The following is a 21,195-nucleotide window of genomic DNA, read 5'->3' as shown; positions in this document are numbered from 1 at the left end:
GAGATGCAGGCACACAGTGACTGCAACCATGGGGTCCGTTATGGAAACTCTTGGGCAACTGATGCAGGCCCACGGGTTTCTTCTGTTAGGTACAGTGTCACTGCGGGCTAGATCTGACCTAACAACAATGTTAGACCAATGTAACTGCAGAATAAATGTGTTCTCAGCCATTTATAGGAAATACTTGTTTTTCTGCAGTGTTTCCTGAGGTTATAGGCGGGTGTTTGAGGAGTACATGCGGGTTATCAGCCAGCGGTACCCAGACATCCGCATTGAAGGAGAGAATTACCTCCCTCAACCAATATATAGGTGAGTAAATTTCATTAACTTAAAAGCAATTACTTGACTTTATAACATATGGAGTGGCTGAATTAACTTGTCTGGGCTAGGGTAATTTGCTGTGTGTTTTAATAACACACAGAGACTGCTGCTTTAAAAATAGTAAGGCTATTTGACCAAATACAGACAGCTTCTTGTGTAAGAAGGCAAAGAGGAGGAGGGTCATTTCAGAGCTGCCAGTCCTTCAAAGGTGTGTTTTTTAAGACATTTTTATTGTGGAAATTATGAACTCTCAAATCTTTCTAGAAATTCAATGGTGTTAAATACTGTACTTTTATCTGTTTAAAGGTCAGTCATTTATAATTCTGTAAGTGAATTTACTTATTGATTTAAAAGGTAATTTGGCTACCATCTTTCTAATTACTAATTATAATGAATAATATAGATTTATTTTCTAGAAAATGCTACACACACATTTGAATTACTGTAGTCCTGAAGTAAAAGAGAAAGTGCAACTTTTAATGATTTTTTTTCTTTCTTTCTGATAGACACATAGCATCTTTCCTGTCAGTCTTCAAACTAGTATTAATAGGCTTAATCATTGTTGGCAAGGACCCTTTTGCTTTCTTTGGCATGCAAGCTCCTAGCATCTGGCAGTGGGGCCAAGAAAATAAGGTATGTACCTTAACACCTTTGGTACTGGAGGTTTTTAGCTTGCCAGTGAGCATATTTTGTGAAGAAGTCTACCTATTTATATGTGCTATCTACTTATTCACATATGGTTTTAACCAGCTTCACTTGTTACCTCTCGGCAAGTCTTGGTTTCCATATCTATACATTAAGAATGATTCGTTTTTGCCATTTATTATTTTTCAGTGGGTCGGGGGCAGGGAGGTGTGATACCTTTTTAGTATGATCTGGCACAAAATAATTTGTCAGATTTTATTACATAAATTTAGATTCAGATTATGTCCTGTAAAACGTATATACATGGTGTGGGTCTCCTAAATCAACTAAACGAGGTACTATGAGTTTATTCTCACTTCAAATGGGGGTTTACCCTAATTTCTTCTTGCCAAAACTCTTTAAAATTTGGAGTTTCATATGGATATGTTTGTCGTGTTGCCCGAAAGAAGCAATATAAATGCACTAGGGATGTTTCGTTGTCGGTTCTGCAACTTATCTTCTTTCTAGATCACTTTCATGTTCAGGTCTGACTTAAAATCACGTTTTCTGAAGGGTTTACTTTTGTTACCAGGTTTGAAGCTCATTTTATTTCTCTTTTGCACGCTTGCTAGATTCCCTTTGATCAAGTATTTTCTTTTGGGATCTTTTACCTGGTCTACCTTTTCGTTCAAGGCTGAGATTACCTTTGGCAGAATCCTGCATAACTTTTGAACCACTTCCAAAATAGGCAAAGCTTCTTAATCTAAAACTTCCTTGAATGTGTCACTTCCCTATTCCTAACCAATTGTTAATTTACAAAAGATTAAGGACTAGAAGTGGAATACTAAGTGATAACTAAATGTACTATATGAATTCTGATTCCAAATTATCAGTGCATTGTATTTTTATAGATCAGCTGGGCTATTTTTGACCCCACATGTAACAGGAAAATATATGTTTTTGGTTTTTTTTTTAAATCATCTTATTAGGGGCTCATACAACTCTTATCACAATCCATACATACATCAATTGTATAAAGCACATTTGTACACTCATTGTCCTCATCATTCTCAAAACATTTGCTCTCCACCCAAGCCCCTGGCATCAGCTCCTCATTTTCCCCCTCCCTCCCCGCTCCCCCCCAGGAATATATATATTTTGTCATGACAGGTCCTCTGGATTTGACAAATTGCCTGAAGGTTCACTAGATAACACGAATCCTATAGACTTGCCTTCTGCAATGCGAGGGTAGACTGCTCAGACCGGGTAGAGGAAAACTACCAGGGACACTCTGGTTGACTTTTCGGGAAGCAGTTTGCGGTGGATTGGCATCCCTGCCACATCCTGATTTATCTGACGTTTGGAGAACTCAGACCCTCTCTCCAACAAGGAGCTTCTGGGCTCTTTGTGGCCGTCTGTGCTTCCGAGGGGGAAGGAGCGCCTTCAGGTGCCACTGCTCCCTGTTCTGTCTTCATCTGACTTAGAGTCAGTTGCTTAGAATATGCTGCACACGCTGCACTGCACAGCGAAATGAGCTCAGTCGCAGTGAGATGTTTACATAGAATTACTTACTGCATCGCTAACCTCTTATGAATTCATACATTGTATTATAAAAATGATAAAATCACCCTTCTCCAAGTAGATTTAAAAAGAACATTTGCCAAATAAAACGAGACTGTATCTTAAAAAGATTACTGTGTCTACAATTGCTCTTTGACTTCAATATAACGCCTGTTGTGCTAAATTATGTTTTCCTAGGTTTATGCATGTATGATGGTTTTCTTCTTGAGCAACATGATTGAGAACCAGTGTATGTCAACAGGAGCATTTGAGATCACCTTAAATGGTGGGTTCTGAATATTTTATATTTTGTGGTAAATTTCAAATGGTGTGTAATTAGCATCAGGCCTTTCTGTTTATCACAAGAAGAAACTTCTTTGATGCTTAGTAAGAGAAGTATATTTGAAAGAAACATGAAACTTGAGGAGGTAGAATTTAGAAAATTCTGATTTATTCTACGTCTTCACCTCTACATGAACTGTACCTTTTGGGATTATTTGGAGCATTGATGGTCATATGCTAAATTATCTGCATGAAGATTCCTGAGTGCATAGCCCTAGTCTGTACTAAGCCTCTTTGGGTGCTGTATCTGGAATCTTAAACAGTGCCCTGCCCCGGAGTACACTCTGTTCACTGCTGCTTCCTGCAATTCATGTTCACCACAATGTGTTCCTCCATTGGCACTTCTCAATTAAAGGACACCATTCTCCTTACTCCCGAGTCTAGTGGATTACCGGGCTTGCCTCCTACATGTCTCTGGCGTTTACTGCTGCTGTCTCTAGTCTAAGCCACAATTATTGTGTCATCTGCCCACCCAACAACCTTTCATTCTCTAAACCAGGAGTTAGGAAGTACTGCTCCTGAGCTACCATTGTTTTTATAATTTTTAACAAATGGGGGGGATTAAAAGAATTAGTTATGACATCAAAATTGTATGAAATTCAAATTCCATTGTCTATAAATTTAATGTTTCAATTCTATGAATGAAGTTGCTGTGAAAGTATACTTTCTCTCTGATTGTATAAGCACCTATGTAATAGCCTTGATTTTGTCCCTTAATTTATAAAGCCTGATATACTTGCTGGAGTCCTGGTGGCACTGTGGATTAAGCACTGGGTGCCAACCACTGTCTGGTTCCTTCAAGACAGCATCTAACCCTACTCTGATGGGTAGTCATGGACTGGAATGGACCCGACAGCAGTGACTTGGTTTTAATGTCTGCTGTCCGTTTTTACAGAAAAATCTTGCCAATCTCTTCCTGAACGTAGTTATTTTAAAAATGCATTATTACATTTTATAATTCTCCTGCCTAAAACGCATTAAATGGCATTACTTTGTTTTCAAGATGAGAATCAAAACATTCAAGGTGGCCAGAAAGGGCCTAAAGCAGTGGTTCTCAACCTTCCTCGTGCCGCGACCCTGTCATACAGCTCCTCCTCATGTGTGGTGACCCCCCACCATAGAGTTATTGTCGTGGCTCCTTCAGAACTAACTTTGCTACTGTTACGAATTGTCATGTACATATCTGATAGGATGTATTTTCATTGTTACAAATTGAACATAATTAAAGCATAGTGATTCATCACAAAGCAGCATGTAATTATATATTGTGAACTATTGATATCTAATGACAAATCAATGAAATGTTGTCTTGAAGCATGGTGCAGCATGGGTCACAGTCTTCCCACCGGGGACTCATCTGTGGGCGCATCTGCATGTGGGCGGACGCCCCTGGAGACGGATAGAGGAGCGGTTTCTCAGTTCCTAATAAGAAAACACTTATTTCCGATGGTCTTAGGTGACCCCTGTGAAAGGGTCATTCGACCCCCAAGGGGGTTTCGACTCACAGGTTGAGAACCGCAGTCCTAGTGGAATGTAAAGTGTACTAAGGACAAGAAAATTATCTGTCTTGCTCATTTTGGATCCTCAACTATGTACATAGGCAATAAGAATTTATGGAATTAATGTCTATTACAGAAATTTACTTTCTGTGTGTGGGGTGGGTGTTGCTATTTATTTTTACAGATGTACCTGTATGGTCTAAGCTGGAATCTGGCCACCTTCCATCCATGCAACAGCTTGTTCAAATTCTTGACAATGAAATGAAGCTGAATGTGCACATGGATTCAATCCCACATCATCGGTCATAGCCCCACCAATCAGCACTGGAAACTGTTTTGTAAGTAGTGCAAGTCCCGTGGGAGAAGGATGAGGGAGGCAAGCGTTCTGCTCACATAGAAAGTCCGTCTTGGAAATCCACGGGACAGTCTGCCCTGCCCTGTGGGCCATCACTGTAAGTCAGAGTCGACTGGAGGGCAGTGCCTCAGTCCATACAGTTTCACCTCCTTCTCTTCAAAATCAGCAAGTTACCCGGACTTATATGACTTCCGATTTAACATTTAACAGATGGACGTTTTCTTCATTAAAATGTATTATCAAATTAAGAGCTGCCAAAATAAAGTAAGGTGGTTTTTATAATCTTCTTTATAAAAAGCTTATATTACAATCTTTATAATAAAGCTCAATACTGGGCTTCTAACAACTTTTTTTGGTACTCTGAACTCAGTGGGCAGAGCTGGTGCATTATGTTTGGGTGTGTATATACATGTATCTTCTGCTCAACTTGAAATACTTAGTTCCCACAAGTTTGCAAATTCTAGATAAAATGCACATGACCACGGAAGAGGTGTTAACGTTTGCTTTAGCAATGATGCTCTCAGTTCTTCTGTGATTAATGAGTTAACATTCTGAAGGAGCTTACAAGAGTGGCTTTAAAGGTAAAGTGTCCTTTTCTTGTCTTGCAGGCGTTAAGGTCTTTTGCAAGAGCAGCGAGACTGACCTCATGAAGGCCTGTACTGAAGACAGCCTGCTGTTAGTACAGGCCAGATGCTCTCCTGGCAGGCTCGTTGTACCTCTTGGGAAACCTCAGTGCAAGACAGGTTTTCAGTGCTGGCACAGTTTGGAATTCTGCACATCCGTGGAGTGCAATAATGTATAGCTTTTTTTTTTAATTCACCCAGTTAATAGTTGAAAAGTAATTATTACTACTTGTAACTTTTTTTAAGTCGTATTTGAAAAGTAAGAAATTGAGTTAACTATTTGATTTCCCACCCCCCAAAGACATCTGTGAAATCTGTTGTGATTTTTTGGTATGAATTTTTCCTTTTTATTGTTTAAAATTAATCTTTGGGGGGGTGATTGCCGCTGTAGCTCCCAGGTGTGGTCTAAGAACTTAACAGACATCTCATTTGGTCATGCCCAATTTATATAGATTTCAAAATACTGCAGATTGTGAAACAGTGCATTACACAAGATTATAGTGGGGTTGGGGGCGGGGGGAAATCCTATATCCAGAGTACGCTACCAATTTGTGTGTGTGTGTGCGTGAGCGTGATTATCAGAGAACTAAAAGACCAACTGCTTTTTAAACCCTGTTGTGTAGTTCAAATGTCTTGCCTTGCCAGTCTAATGACTTGATTAACTGGGCCTTTATACTTACATAAATAAAAAACTAAGCAGATATAAGTTAAATAAAAGTTTCAATTTATTGTGCATTGTGTACCTGGTAACGTTTATTTATCTGCCTACACTTTTGGTTTCACCTTAACAGATAGCTTAATAAAGGAGAATGCTTGTGACAGTTCTCAACTTGTGGGTCGTGACCCCTTTGGGGGTCAAGCGACCCTTCTACAGGAGTCACCTAAGACCATCGGAAAACACAAATATTTCACAATATATAATTACATATTGTTTTGTGATTAATCACTATGCTTTAATTATGTTCAATATGTAACAATGAAAATATATCCTGCATATTAGCTATTTACATGACGATTCATAACAGTAGCAAAATAAGTTTATGAAGTAGCAATGAAAATAATTTATGGTTGGGGGGGTCACCACAACATGCACTGTGTTAAAGGGTCCTGGCACTGGGAAGGTTGAGAATCACTGACCTGGAGTCACACACACACACAAATAGGTTTATTGACCACTTTTTAGGTTCATTAAAACTTAACCTCACAGAGAAATTTAATTAGAGCTTTTACAGTTGTGCTAGTTACTGAATGAAGAACACCTGTCTAACAATTGAACTTTAACTGCCTAAGTGGCAGTCAAGGTGACCTCTGGCTTCCGTGTTGCCAGAAGGCACGGGTCAGATGTGCCGCTGCCCTCTTAACTTATTTATCTTCTCTGACACCGCCCATTCCTCCTCCTCCACGCTCTCTGAGCTGAGTTCAGTAGTTCATTGCAAAGACCGTACACAACTCACAGACAGTGCTCACGGTTAAGCGCTTTCCTGAGGAGTTCATAGGCTACTCCAGGTCAGGATCCGTCAACAGTGAGGATATGGTCATTGGTTAAGTCTCTTGTTCCAGCCTCGTCTCTCAGCCATGTGTTCCAGTGGTGTTTTTTGCCTCCGTGGGTCGGGACCCGTCACTGTCCACAGTTCCATAGTCTCGGTTCGATGAGGAGACTTCACAGTCTCACTATTGCTTCATTGCTCCTCTTGAGTTTCCACGTCAGTCTGTGAAGCATCTGGTCCCAGCAGCCCTGGCCACTTTAGAAAGATCTTGGATGGGCTCTTCCAGTGTCCTTGGGATTTCTTTCTCTCTTGCTACTTCCAAGATGGCTTATCCTTTTTGGGGGGGTGGTAGGCAGGGGCTTGACCGACCCCCTCTATTAGTGTTACACATGCCTTATTTGCATAGTCCCAACCAAATATTTGATGAGAGCTGCAGAGACTTGGATATTTTCAGGTTTCATCCCATTGCACTAACAGCAGAATGTTACTGTATTTTAGCAAATTTGAAAATGAATTTAATATATATCTTTCTGTTTTTAAAAAGCATTTTCAAAAAACTTGAAACTCTTAATTTAGAAATCAGACCATAAAGTAGAAAAATAGTTATAATAGTAGCAACGATACTTCAGCTTCCACATAGGAATAGAAGTGGTAGAGACAAAAGTAAGCCTGGATTTACTTGTGACAATGGGGGAGAGCGGGGTTGAAAAAGAGGTACGAATAATTTAGCACCTCATAGCACACCCCTTGTTCATTAACCTCTTGAGTATTTGAATGTCAGGTAGGGAACTGATAGGGACTGCTTTTCAAGGTGAAGTAGTCCTTAGCCTCTAGCTGACCTCTACAATCGTTTACTGCAGAAAATGGATTCACAGATTATTCTCTCAATTAGGTCTCTAGGTGCCTTCATGTGCTAGAAAGAGTTAATGCAATTTAAGCAAAGTTTTTGTTTTTAATTGTTAGTTTTATAAATTGTTATCCAGTGTAATACTTTAGATTCTTTGACTGAGACTTACATCCTTGTCCAAACTCCTCTGGTTACAACGCTACATTTGCCCTCGGCGGATATGCACTGTTAACTTTGTGGCATTTAGATGTTCAGACTGGGACTTTTCCTTGCACAAAGCCATCCTACAGGGCAACCGGAAGAACCTCAGATGACACTGTCCATGTTCACTTTCAGATAGAGTAACTTGAGACTGGTTTACAAGACGTGGCCCACCGGGAAACTGTTGACACCTCTATCGAGAATTATTTTATGTTTGGCTCTGGTAGAGAACTTACGGTGGAAAACATCATAAAGGAAAAACGGAAAACGAAAGGACGATACTAGTTGTGTTAACATTCTTAACCTTTCACGGCCTCTGTAATTGGTGTGATTTAGGTTATAAATATTTTATGCCCTGGATTATTTTAAAGACCACACATTATGACGGCAGGTTGGCTAATGTTGGGCGTATTTTCATTTGGTCCCACTACAGCTAATTCCTCGTGTGACGGATATTCTGGACTGATTGTGGTTATAATTTCACTTTGGAGGGTGCCCTCTTACAGATTTAAGGTGTGGGACGTATCTGTAGACGACCGGAGGGTGTGCCTTAAGCCGCCATCTTGTTTGCCTGCTCCACGGGGAGAAGACGGGGCCTTCTGCTCCCATAAGGAATTCGAGTCTTGGACACCCAGGCGGTTGTATCTTGTCCAGTAGGGTTGCTGTGGGGCAGCATGGACTTGACGGCAGTGGGGTTTTGTTTTGGGTTATGGCAGCTGAAAGACACCACACCAACCTCCCACCAGTTTCGCAGGAAGGCCAGGGCCATTGGAAAAGCACCTCCCAGATGCCTGGAGGTGGAGGCCGAGAGGAGAGGCCCTAGAGACTGGCACAGAGCCAGAGCAGCAGCGGCAGGAGCATGGGCTGTGGGAATGACAGGCGGGCTTCTTGGGCCACGTGGCTTTAGGCTACTTGCAGTACAAGCAGCATCCTGGGTTATAAATGAGATACATGCCTGGCTTTAAGTGGAATTTGTAGGTGGATGGAAACAGTCCGTGTGGTTCTTGGGAGCCCTGGAAGTGTGGTGGGTTGAGGCTTGGCCCACCTGGGTCCGTAGTTGGGACCCACCAGCTGCCCAGAGGGAAGGCTGCGGTTCATTAATGCTCCATTACGCTGTGCAGGCTCAGAAGCCCCGGGGAGCGGTTGTATTCTCTTGAAGAGGGTCCCTGGGAATTGGAACTGGCCCTATGGTTCAGTGCCAGAAAAGCCTCGGTCTTTGCCAGGGTATGAGCGATCCACGCAGCCAGGAAAAGTTACTGTGTGGCAATCTGTGGAACCAGTTCCCACCCTGCCGTCCAGTTGGTTCTGACTCAAAACAAGCCTGTAGGCCAGAGTAAAACCACCTGAGGTTCCGAGGCTGCACCTCTTTTCCCGTGGAGGATCTAAGGGATTGGAAACACTTTTTGGTTCTCAGCTCAGTGGTTGAGCCACAGTGCCAGCGGGGCTCCTGATGTTTAGAAGCGAGGGCAAATTCGCAGGGCGTTGAAGGGCAAGCGGGAATTGAATCAGACATCGGTAACGGGGCCTGCCTCTGCAGAGCTGACGGGGTGAGGGGTTTCCGTGCTGCCAGCCCGAGCCTGCTTTTGGGCAGTTTTCCATTTGCAGCTTTCATGTTTGTTTCCCAGCTCACAGGTCCGAGTCGCAGGCAGCGGGCAGGAGAGAAGGGGCTGCTCCTTTGCTACGAAAAGAAAATGTGTCTCAGGTCAAAGTTTATTCAGAGTTGGGTATGTAGTGCTGGAGACGGTCCTGGAACGTGTCCGCATTCTATTTCATTCCATTGTTCTGTCTCCCAGCTCCTCCGTGCCTTCTCAACATTGCTCCGGGGTCAGTATTGACCTTGTGGCTCGTGTCCGGTGTTTGAGAGAATACACTCCTCACGAGGGTGATTGTGTGGCACTATTTTAGAGACCACGCTGGCTCGGAGGAGACCCATGCCGTGGCTTCATTTCAAGTTAGTGGGACAATAGTCTTAGGGGTTCCTCTAGTTCCTATCACTCCACAGTCTGGGTTTTTGTTTTAGACATTTGAATTTGGGGTTCTCCATTTTCCTCCTGTTTTCTTCAGGGCCCTCTGCTCCTGGCTTTTGCGTGGGAGAAGATGGGGTGGGGCCACATCGGACCCCTGTGGCTCCAGGAGGGAAGCAAATCCAACTCCACATGCAGCCATTCAGCGTCGTGGTGACACGCAGCACGGCGCCGACAGGTCAGCAGGGCCTGTGCGGGAGGCGGACTGGCCACACGGACGAGAACATTCTACCACTGGACCGACTCCCCCTGCTCTCATGTCACCCAAATGGGCCGGGGTCTGCATTCATGTTTGCACGTGATTAGACGTCTATGGTCACTGTGCAATCCGCGTCTGTTGCACCTGCTTTACTTTCCAATGTCTTCCTTGTTCCTTCATCCTTTCTCACGTGATAACCCCTCCCTGATCATTTTTGTCACCTGCGAACACCTCTGTCCCTCTGCTGACTGCTCTTCACATTCAGAATAAAGACTGGTTGAGACACCTATATGCCGGTGGCTGTAAGTTACTCAGTTGAAGCACTCATCCGTTTCTTTAGCCTGGTAGGCAGGGACCTGAAGAGAGATGGAGCCAATCTGGGTTGTTTAGTCCTGAAATGAAATTGTTAGAGCCGTCGGGTAGGAGACCGGCTACCATATTCCCTTGGGCCACTGGCAGTCCCCGTTTGCTCTGTGTACTAGCAACTCTTACGAGAGAAAAATAATTACTGTTCTTTTGTTTAGTGCTCCTCTTGAGTTGCTAGGAGCAGGTCTGTTTGCAGTGAAGTGTGCTGAATTTTTTTAAAGAAATATCACAGACAACAGAAGATGCCGCTGGCTTATGTTGGCATATTGAAAACGGAGTTGAGACTATTTTTAAGGTATTGAAATACATATGATCTATAAACATCTTGCATACTTAGAAATCTGGTTCTTCTACAAAAATTCTGTTTCACAGACTTCAAAATGTGAAAGATTTTGAAAGAATCTCATTCTGTCCTCGCATGTTCAAGTAAAGGCAGAACCAAGAATGGTTAAGTATCTTGTCCTGGCTGTCTAGCTTATGAGCGTGTAAGACAAATGGAAAACATCAACACAACCCTCTGACCTATATATAACTTTGTTTGGTCTTGGGGTGGCAAAGAGATTTTTCAGGAATTATTCTGGGTGAGATGAGAGGAGACTAGCAAAGTGGCCTTAATGTTATGTATCTTAATATGACTTTATTTTGCTCTTTGAGATGGCCTGGACATTTTTCAGATCAACTTTTGAAAAGTAAAGGGGTGGCAGAAGTGCCAGGGGAGGAGGAGACACCAACTCCAATGCAGGTGATATCTGACCTGATTTCCCCAGCAGGGCAGGAAATCAAGTTCAACATCGTTTCCCGTGAGGTTGAGGTCAGACACGTCTCCACCCTACAACTGAGGGTGCTGGGTTTGGTAACACGTTGCAATGCTCATATGACTTGCATGTCATGCTTATGATGATGGGGATTATGAGGAAGGAGATTTGAGGTTACAATTGAGGATCCTAAATGCTTCGGTTAGTAGAGCCTTGTCTCAGCTGTGCCTGTAGGTAGTCCTCTGTCCGGGTCTCAGCTTCTCAACCCCACGGCCTCTGCCCTGCTCATGCACTGTTACAAAGTTCTTTTAGCACTGCTAATAATGAATATTCACAGAAAACCAAAGATATATATATATATACACACACACACAGAAAAAATGCACATACATGCATACATATGTACGTACATACGAGGGGGTACCCCCCCCAAAATGGAGGGTTTTTTTCTTCAAAGCTATGTGCTTAAAACTTTTTACAAAACAATCTTACCTTCAAAGTACTCTCCATGACACAACACATTTGTCAAGTGTGCAATTCCGTTCTCGGAAGCATTTTTCAAGCTCATCTGTTTGGATGGCGGACAGCACCTCCCTCGTTTGTTTCTTCACCTCTTCTACGTTGCCAAATCGCTGTCCTTTTGTGTCCCTCTTCATTCGTGGGGAAAAAAGTCACGCAGAGGGAGTTCAGGTAAGTAAGATGTGTAGGGCAATAGAGGCATGCTGGTTTTTTGCCAAAAACTGGTGCACTGAGATGTCTGTGAGCAGGTGCATTGTGGTGGCAAAACCAGTTCCCCGCCTGCCACAAATCAGGTCTTTTTGTTGCACACGATTCGGCAATCATTACAGAACCTCTAAATAGAAAGCTTGATTAACAGTCTGATCTGGTGGAATGAACTCCAAATGCACTTCAAGTCCATATTTTCGTCCGTTGGGGAAGTTGACGGACATCCAGAATGAAGTTAGTCATCAATTGACATTTCCCCCTTTTTGAAACGAGAAAACCACTCATACACTTGAGTTTTCCTCATAGTGCTGTCCTTATAAGCTGTGTTCAATGTCACAACAGTTTCTGCGGCATTTTTCCCAAGCAGGAAACTGTTTCACAGCCGTAAGCTGTTCTCTTAAATCAGCCATCACATAAAACGAGGTTCAAGCAAAACTACTTTTACGAAAAAATTAACTGACCAGAGAGCACCTTCCCAGGCCATGCCACTGTGTGCACTAACTCGGAGTGAGTTGCTCCATTCTTGCCCAGCGGGAAAAATTCATACATTTATGTCTGTTTTACATTCACTTACTGTAAATACTCGTGTATAAGCTGAGTGTTTTTTTAAGTACATTTTTAATGTAGTTTTTTTGGTAAAACTAGGTGCCTCAGCTGATACCTGGATTGGTTTATACTTGAGTATATACGATATGTCTATTTTACATTAGGTAGGAGAAACCAAACAGCTAAATATATTCTTTCTAAAACACTCAAGTTCAATTTCCTTTTTCCACTCAGTACTGTCCCATTCTCTAAACCAACTGAAGACACGGCGTGAGAGTCGCTTCTGTTCTTTGGCTCCAGAGGAGCATCCACCTCCATCCCAGCCCAAGACTTATTGCCAGAAGGAAGAGGTTAGACATGTCTTCACCAACACCCTTTCTCCCACCACACGTCTGGGTTGAATAACCCGTTAAAATAGTCATACAGAACTCACAGACAATACCTTTGTGGGCTTTATTGGGGAAGTTACCGCAAGCCAGGCGCAGAAAACTTTCCGGATGCAATCTTACGTCTACAGCAGTGCCTCTTAGCCAAGCCACACTCACTGTGGCCCTCAGCCCCCAAACCATTCAATGTCTTGGTCACTGCCCCTGGGCACCAAGAAGCACACTGCCTTTCTGCCTCACGACCAACCACTGGTCTTCAAGTGGCCTCACCTAAGTAGCCTGTCCCACCTCAGGGCAGATCTCAAATGTGCGCCACCGGTGACTCTTCATTAATGGTCCTGGGGATTCTCTCTCTGCTTCTGAGATGGTTCTTTTATACCCAGAGGAAAGGCAACATTGGCTACTCGCCAAGTCAGAGTCCCCTGCACCATAGTTCTATGGTCCCACCAACAGTGGGTAGCCAGTATCGAGAAGTAGATAGATGAGCCCCGGTGAGCAGTGGTTAAGTGCTCAGCTGCTAGTTGAAAGATGGGTGGTTTGAACCCACCAGCTGCTCCTTGAGAGACATTTTCAGCCTTCTGCTTTCAGATCACAGCCTGGGAAACGCTGGAGGGCAGTTCTGCTCTGTCCTGTAGGGTTGCCATGAGTCAGAGCCTGCTGGATGGCAGTGGGTCTGCTTTGGTTGTAACTGTCATGGAAGCAGACTGCCACATCTTTCTCTCACAACGTGACTGGTGAATTTAAACCATTTGGTAAATTTGAACTTAGAGATCAGCAGTCGGCTGCTTAACACTGTGCCATCAGGCTGTCTTCCAATAAAGGCTATACCCTAGACAGTCCCATGTCTAGTTTTGTCAGCGCGAGCTCTCGTGAGTCAGAATCGACGGCACTGCACCTCACAACAACCTGAATGAATGAACTGGTTAAGACTGTATGGTCTCAACGATGGGCACCTTACTTTCCAGGGGCATTTGGCACCATAGACATGTTTATGACTGGACTGGAGGTGTGAATGGAAATGGGAGGTGGGGGTGCTACTGGCATTCTAAGCATCCGACTACACCTCGGGCAGCCTCTTAGAACATCCTGTCCACGTTGCCAGGAGGGCCTCTGTTGAGAACGCCTAGATGTGACCATGAGCTTGGAGGAGGTGGTTCAGAAAAGAAGACCTCAAGAGTGGGTCAGAAGTTGGTTACATGCAGAGTGACCCTTCTGGGCTCTGGAGTGAAGCCCCACAGCCAGTCTTTCCCTGCCCGCTCCGGCTCGGGATGCTGTCTGTTTCTGAGTGTGAGAGGTATTTGCTGTGGAGGCTGGTGGTCTCAAGGACTTCCCTTTGCCTCCTGTGGCTTTCATCTGATGCTTAAAATTAACAGAGGAAGAAGTTTCTCATTCTAATGAGGAAATGAAAGGTTCCCATTGAAAGTGACATGCATTTTAGTGAGAAACGCTGCCAGGGATGACAGATCAACTGCGGGGAACGAGCCCTCCTACATATTCCCTATTTTTGACTAAGGGAAAAGAGAGGAGAGACATTCAGGTCTTACCGTTGGTGGTGGTCTACCTGCAGAGAAAGGTACAGAAACAAGAGGCTTTGCAGTGTCCTCTAGGGACGTCTCTCTCTCCTTGGATTTTGTGTGGGAGAAGGACATTTTTTTTATAGGTATAACTGGTTTGGGTGTATTTTAATTTACTTATTGTTATTGGAGATCTTTCCACTAGTCACTTGGATGGTACGAGGCCAGAAATGTCTCCTGACATCGAAAGTGTGTGTTTGCACGTACCAGCTCTCCTCTGTCTTTAGGGTGACTGGCCGTGGCAGTAGTGTGGGGAGACAGAAATTTGGGATCTGCACTGAGGGCCAAATGTACAACTCAAAAGTCAATAACTATTTTGGGATGTTTCTAAATTCTGAATCATGTTTCCATCTTGTTTCTTATACAACATACTACACACGCACACATACACACCTTACCAAGAAGTCGTTATGTATCCAGGGACTTCTTCCAGACAAGAGCAGGGAAGGCTCGTGTTACCTAATGACACAAGGAACAGCAAGTGTCCAGGACAGCAGGCTGTCCTTCGCACCCTCCTGCAGCTCAGGACGAGGCACAGTGATCCAGGAAGGGACAGACAAGGGCACCCTCTTCCTTCCTTCCCTCCCTCCCCAGGAAGTGAAGATTTCCTATCAAGGTTTGGTTTCTAGCAGGAAACGTGGAGCTACGTTTGTCTCTTAATAAAACAATCTTTTTTTTAAAATTTTGAAACTTCATATACATTTTATTTTCAAGCATGGGTGCATAAGAAAATGTGGTGAAGAAAGTGGATGAGGCCTGGCTATCCAAAGACACAAGGTCTGGGGTCTTAAAGGTTTGAAGGTAAACAAGCAGTCACTTAGCAGGGAAGCAACAAGCCCACATGGAAGAAGCACACCAGCCTGTGCGATCACGAGGTGTCGACAGGATGGGGTAACAGGCATCCGAAGACCCAGAACAAACAAACAAAAACAAACATTGAGATGGAGGGGGGTTGGAGCAGAGACCCCAAACCCTTCTGTAGACAATGGGACGTCTCAGAAGGGTCACAAGGAAGGGATGAGTCAACCAGGGCGCAGTAAAGCATCGCTGAAACACAATCAAACAATCTTGTGGACATTTTGACATTAGGTTCTTGTATCTGCAGAATTTTTGTGAGTGAGGCCGCAGTGGGAACTGCATGTCACGTGGGCGATAGCTGGGAGGAGCCTGACTCCCTTCCGGGACACGCCCTCCAGTGCCCGCCACCTTCCCACCTGACAAGGCACCAGATGGTGGTCAAGCAGCAGCAGAAAGAGGACGCCCAGCTGGTGCTGCAGCGGCTGGCCTACTGCCCCGCCTACCTCTAGTGCAAGAGCAGCCGTGTCCCCAACGCCCCGCCCTGCAAGGACACAGCACTCTGGGGGGCCTGCTGCGAGCACCCTGACCTTGGGAGCCGCTGCAAGGAGTTTGAACGGGAGGGTGGCTGTGGGAGTGGTCAAGCCAGGGACCAAGGGCTGTGGGGGTGGCCCTGTAAGGACCTGTTGCCACCCTGAGGACCACCAGGTTTTCTTCCTTCTTTCCTCCAGATCTTTAACAAAGTAAATGCTCCCGAGTGACTTGGGGAAATACCTTCATTTTCCTTCTGGGTGTCCCAGCCTCCTGTCTTTGTGGAAGGCCCCGGTGAGTCTCTAGCCTAGTCATGGTTGGACTGGACTCTTGCTAGCTTCTTCAGATGTTTGGAACGAAATGAAGCTCTGGAGACCACCCCCACCCCCCTGCCCCAGGGGTAGGGCCTGGGAGTGCTGACGTGTGGAGGTAGTGGAGGAGTGCAAAATTTAGGACAGACGTTCCGCTTGAAGAGGAAATAGGGGAAGGGAATACAAGTGAAAAGATGGTTCAAGACGGGTTCCAGCCCCGCAATCGAACGGGCCCAAGGGGCGGTGTGTCACTGAGGGGTAACATTAAGGAGACAAGGTAAAGCATGTAAACACTCACCTCCGGGACGGCCAGGATCTCAGGAGCCAGATCCGAGCAGAGAGAGCGAATATATTTCCAATCCAGGCTTATATACACTCAGGGCACATGCAAGCACCCCTACTTACACCGTAACAGGAAGGGGCTGTACAACAGACATACATGCAAACAGGAGGGGGTGAGCCAGGGGTGCACACCCAACAGGAAGGGGAGGCACGAGGGGCATACTTGTGACAAGATGGGTGGACACTAGAGTCAAGATGGCAGTCTAACCTCCATCTGCCCTGAGTTGGCTTGACTTTAGTCTTTGGGCTCTCCCCAAGGGGAACGATCCATTTTCCTTGTTGGACGGGAGTGGGCCCTACGTGGGTGGGGCAGACTATAGGGACTGATTGCTCCAGATGGCTGATAACCCTCAGGGGGATAACCTTTAAGCAGTTGACCTTCAAGTGTATAGTCATTGACCATGTATTAGCAAGCAGCACCTTAGGTTCGGCACATATGTGGGGGGACGACCTGGGGAATAACCTTTGTTTCCCACACAAAACCCCTTCTACAAGGAGGGGATGGTCCCCCTACACCCCCTTATGTTTCAGGTCCTTTTGCCTGATGTAGAGCCTCCTACTGAAGATGTTCGTTTCATTTTCTTTTCAGTATAAAAGGACACAACACATGCTTTTTGAGGAGTTTCGATGTGCAAGGTACTGACTGTATGGGGTAACACAATTGTAAAAAGGTGTAATACCACTCCTGTCTTTAAGGAGCTTAGAGTGTAGCAGACAGTCACACAAAGTGCCACACATTGCAGGACAAAGTAAGCAAGTCTTAGTAAAAAGAAACTGTATGAGACCTGAGAGAGTGGAGGGACAGGGCATTGGATTTAGATGTCTGAAGATAGAATTTTCCAGAAATGGAGGAAGGTCTTGGTGAGAGGGAGAGAGAACCTCTTAGCTATGAGAAAACACAGGAGTAAGAAGGAGACTGTGATACACTTGTTCCTGGGGTTAGGGCTGGATCACAGTGTCTGTGAGGTAGGGGTGGGAGGATCTGGGTTGTGGGGGGTGATGGACTGAGCAGGTAAGTGGGTTGGGGCTAGATTGAGGACTTGGGGGATTGGGCTTCATGAACCATGGAAGGTTTTGAAGCAGATGAGGGATAGGTCGATCCCTACTTTTGAGAGGTGCCTCTGGCTGTCACAAAGGAGGGGCATTAGGTGGAGTGGTAGCTGGAGACCAAGGACAAGGCCTACTGTGAAAGACTTGAGTTTTGGAGGGCCCTGGTGAAACATGACATCCTTACAGAACCACATTCTTCTTGGATTTGGGCAGATCATTGATAGAGGTACTGTATTTCACTTTTCTTTCAAAAAGTATCAGTGTCATTTTATGTGTTTTCACTTAGGGTTCAGTGCCATGGTGCAATTGACCTTCCCTTAGAATGATCTTTCTCAAATTCATAGTCTCAGGCTTACAGGGTAGCCCTTCACTCTTCCTTTCTGTAGGTTGTTGTGATAGGTAGGTTTGTTGTGCCAACATGGCCAATGAACACGTGAGATTGGTTGAAGGGCGGAGAGATAAATAGCTCAGCGAGCCTCGCCTCTCTCTTGCTCTTTGATCATCGGCTGCCTTGCTTGTTCTGTGCCTCTATTTGCAAGCTACACTACCTGTGGGACACCTAACCCGTGGACTTTGTCGCTGTCACTTGAGGTTCCTTGAAGACCTGCTTCACCACGCAACTGGAATTTACTTCTCTTGAGCTGGGACTGTTGGCCCCTGTCATCTGGTTGCCTGTTGGTGACCTGCTTGCTGTTTGCTGCTGTGGCTGGATAGCCTGAATTGCTCTACAGAGGACTACCCGGCGGCCCTCAAGTTTTGAAGGACTGCCGGTGTACTAGCTGTCTCATGGAAGTGAATCACACTGAGCCATTTGTACTGCTTATAGGTTAGTTAACTGTTTATTTCTTATGTTACCTATCTATCTAAATATATACAAAATTATTAGTGTCCTGGTTTTGTTTCTCTAGAGATCCCTAACACATTGGTACCAAGAGTGCTTCTAGAGAAATAAAATCATAAATATGGGCTTCTTAAATTGGCTTTCCAGCCTGATTAGTCTTATCAGCACTAATAATGCTATTTCTACACCTAAAGGCATGGATAAGTCTGCCACTCTTACTAATCCCTGGTGTGAAATAGCAAAGCTAATACCTACAGTAGCACCACCGATAGATGAGGTGCTGGTTAAAGAAGAGGCTCTGAGTGATTATATGTTTAATATTTTCTAGGTGTTTTGTAAGGATGACAAGTTTAGGGAAGCTGGTTGGCTGGTCCTCCTTACAATGGAAAGTGTGATTAAGGAGAGGGATAGCCTCAGGGCCTCAGAAGCGCACCTCAGGCGCCGACTTACAGACTTAAAAGCTTCCACCTGTGCTACAAAGGAGCCTTCTCTAGCAATAGAGCTGCCATTGCTGAGAACCAGGTCCAGAGTCTCATTATGCAAGTGGATGAATTACAACATCAGCTGAATTGCAGATCTAGAGCAGTGTCTGATACCAAAGTAAGGGCATCGATAGGAAAAAGTTGGGACCCTGAAACATGGGATGGGAACATATGGGCTGATGATCCAGAAGAGGAGGATATTGAGCCCCTAGAAACAATTATGCCACCCCAGTCAATAGATCCACCCCTCCCAGCTGAAGGTATTAATCCACTGTCAAAAACAACCCACACCTCAGAAGATTAACCAAACTGCTCAAGCTGAAATGCCAGGGGGGGCTACATGTGTAGTATTGCCTGAGGGAGATGCCTTACAAGATATTGCTGAGAGCACCCGGGAAGCACCCTCACCACCCATTATTTCCTCTAGACCTGTCACTAAAATTAAGGCTCAGGAAACTCCTAAAGGTGAGGTTGAGGTGATTACCCAAGAAGAAGCACGCTATACTCATAAAGATCTGCTCGAGTTTTCAAATACGTACAAGCAGAAGCCTGGGGAATATCCCTGGGAATGGTTACTAAGGGTGTGGGATACTAGTGCATGAAATGTAATATTAGACCAGTCTGAGTTTCTGGATATGGGACCCCTAAGTACAGACTCTTCTTTCAATGTCTCAATGAGAGAGGCTAAGAGAGGATCTAATTCCTTATTTGGTTGGTTCAATGAAGCATGGGCTGCCAGAGGCCTAGATTGGACCAACTTGAAGGACCTGACCTACCTTGGTACGCTGTAGAGGAAGGCATCCAAAAGCTTAGGGAAATTGGTATGTTGGTATGGATCTATCAGGATATTCACATAGACCCAAAAAGGGTGTCCCCTGAGGACATCCCTTCACCAAACCATAAGGAACAAGTTTGTGAAGTGGGCCCCAGCATCTCTTAAGACTCCTGTAATTGCTGTTTTATGTGCACCAGGATTAACAGTGGGGACTCCCCTAAGCGAACTCCGACATTTGCCCACCATGGGGCTGATTGGTTCCCGTGATGGTAGAGGGCAGGTGTCAGCACTGAATTAACAGAGACAGGGTGGGCGTGGTTATAATAGACAGTAAGGTTTCCATAGTAATCAAAGCAACCTGTCTGGTGTGGAATTAAATGGCATTGGTTACTTAGCCACGGTGTCCGAAATAGATGGGAAACCTACTAAATAGTTATGTGATCTATACAGGCAGAAGAATGCTAAATCAGGTTAACAGCAGAATAGACAGTCACGATCACTCAATCAATTCCCAGACCTGAGCCAGTTTACAGACCCACAACCCCTTGAATGAGGGGAAGGCCGGGTCCCTTTGAAGGAGGACCTGCTACATCACCGAAGGTCTATACTGTTAGTCTTTCTCCTAGCCTTCCCCAAAGGGACCTGCGTCCTTTCACAAGCGTTCATTGGGGGAAAGGAAATAACCAAACTTTTCAGGGATTACTGGACACTGGCTCGGAGCTGACACTAGTTCCAGGAGACCCAAAGTGTTTCGAAGGCCCACCGGTCAGAGTGGGGACTTATGGAGGTCAAGTTATCAATGGGGTTTTAGCTCAGGTATGCCTCACTGTGGGTCCAGTGGGCCCCCGGACCCATCCTGTGGTTATTTCCCCAGTTCCAGAATACACCATTGGAATAGACATACTTAGTAACTGGCAGAACCCCCATATTGGATCCCTGGAATTTACATATCTTGAGCTGGGGACTGCTGGACCCTGTCATCTGGCTGACTGTGTGGGTGACCTGCTTGCTGTTTGCTGCCCCTGGCTGGATAGGCTGAATTGCCCCACGGAGGACAGACTACCCTGCGGCCCTCCAGACTTGAGGGACTGCCGGTGTGTGTACTAGCTGTCTCATGGAAGTGAGTGGCACTGAGCCGTTTGTACTGCTTTATAGATTAGTTAACTTTATTTCTAATGCTATCTAGCTATCTAAATATATACAAAATTATTAGGGTCCTGGTTTTGTTTCTCTAGAGAATGCTGGCCAACAGTTGTTCTTTCATTTTGTTGGTGTTCTTGGGAGCGTAAAAGTTTTTAACATTGTTATAGTGAAAATCAAAATTATTTTCCTCATTTTTCTTTTGTTGCCTGTACTTTTAGTATCATATCGAAGAAACTGTTTTCTATTCTAAAATCATAAAGAGTTATGTCTATCAGGTTTTGATCCATTTTCAATTAATTACACGAGTATATGTGATTGAAAGGAGGGGTCCAACTTTATTCTTTTGCACTATTTATCCCAGCACCATTTGTATGAGCCCTATCTCGAGAAAGTGCCCCGGGAGGAGAAAAACAAATCTCCTTTCTTTTTCTAGCCCTCTCGCTTTCTCTCTTTCTCCCTTTTTTAAAAACTTTTTTTTAAATCGTTCTCT

The 21,195-nt window shown here is 44.7% G+C and overlaps 1 protein-coding gene across 1 annotated transcript; it reads left to right on the top strand.

The window, feature by feature from the left end:
* The first annotated feature begins 13 nt into the window (after positions 1–13).
* On the top strand, positions 14–6,057 carry SELENOT (selenoprotein T). The gene is made up of 5 exons (XM_004708536.4): positions 14–309; positions 828–954; positions 2,704–2,791; positions 4,531–4,684; positions 5,310–6,057. The coding sequence occupies exons 1-4, from the start codon at positions 29–31 to the stop codon at positions 4,653–4,655; spliced, it is 621 nt and encodes a 206-aa protein (XP_004708593.2). The 5' UTR covers positions 14–28; the 3' UTR covers positions 4,656–4,684; positions 5,310–6,057.
* The last annotated feature ends 15,138 nt before the right edge of the window (positions 6,058–21,195 follow it).

This window comes from Echinops telfairi, unplaced genomic scaffold (genome assembly GCF_000313985.2).
Source record: "Echinops telfairi isolate 266 unplaced genomic scaffold, ASM31398v2 ScPeMD7_4225;HRSCAF=4972, whole genome shotgun sequence".
Classification (NCBI taxonomy): domain Eukaryota; kingdom Metazoa; phylum Chordata; class Mammalia; order Afrosoricida; family Tenrecidae; genus Echinops; species Echinops telfairi.
Note: the sequence above shows the minus strand (reverse complement) of the source record. Positions and strands in the feature narration are given on the sequence as shown.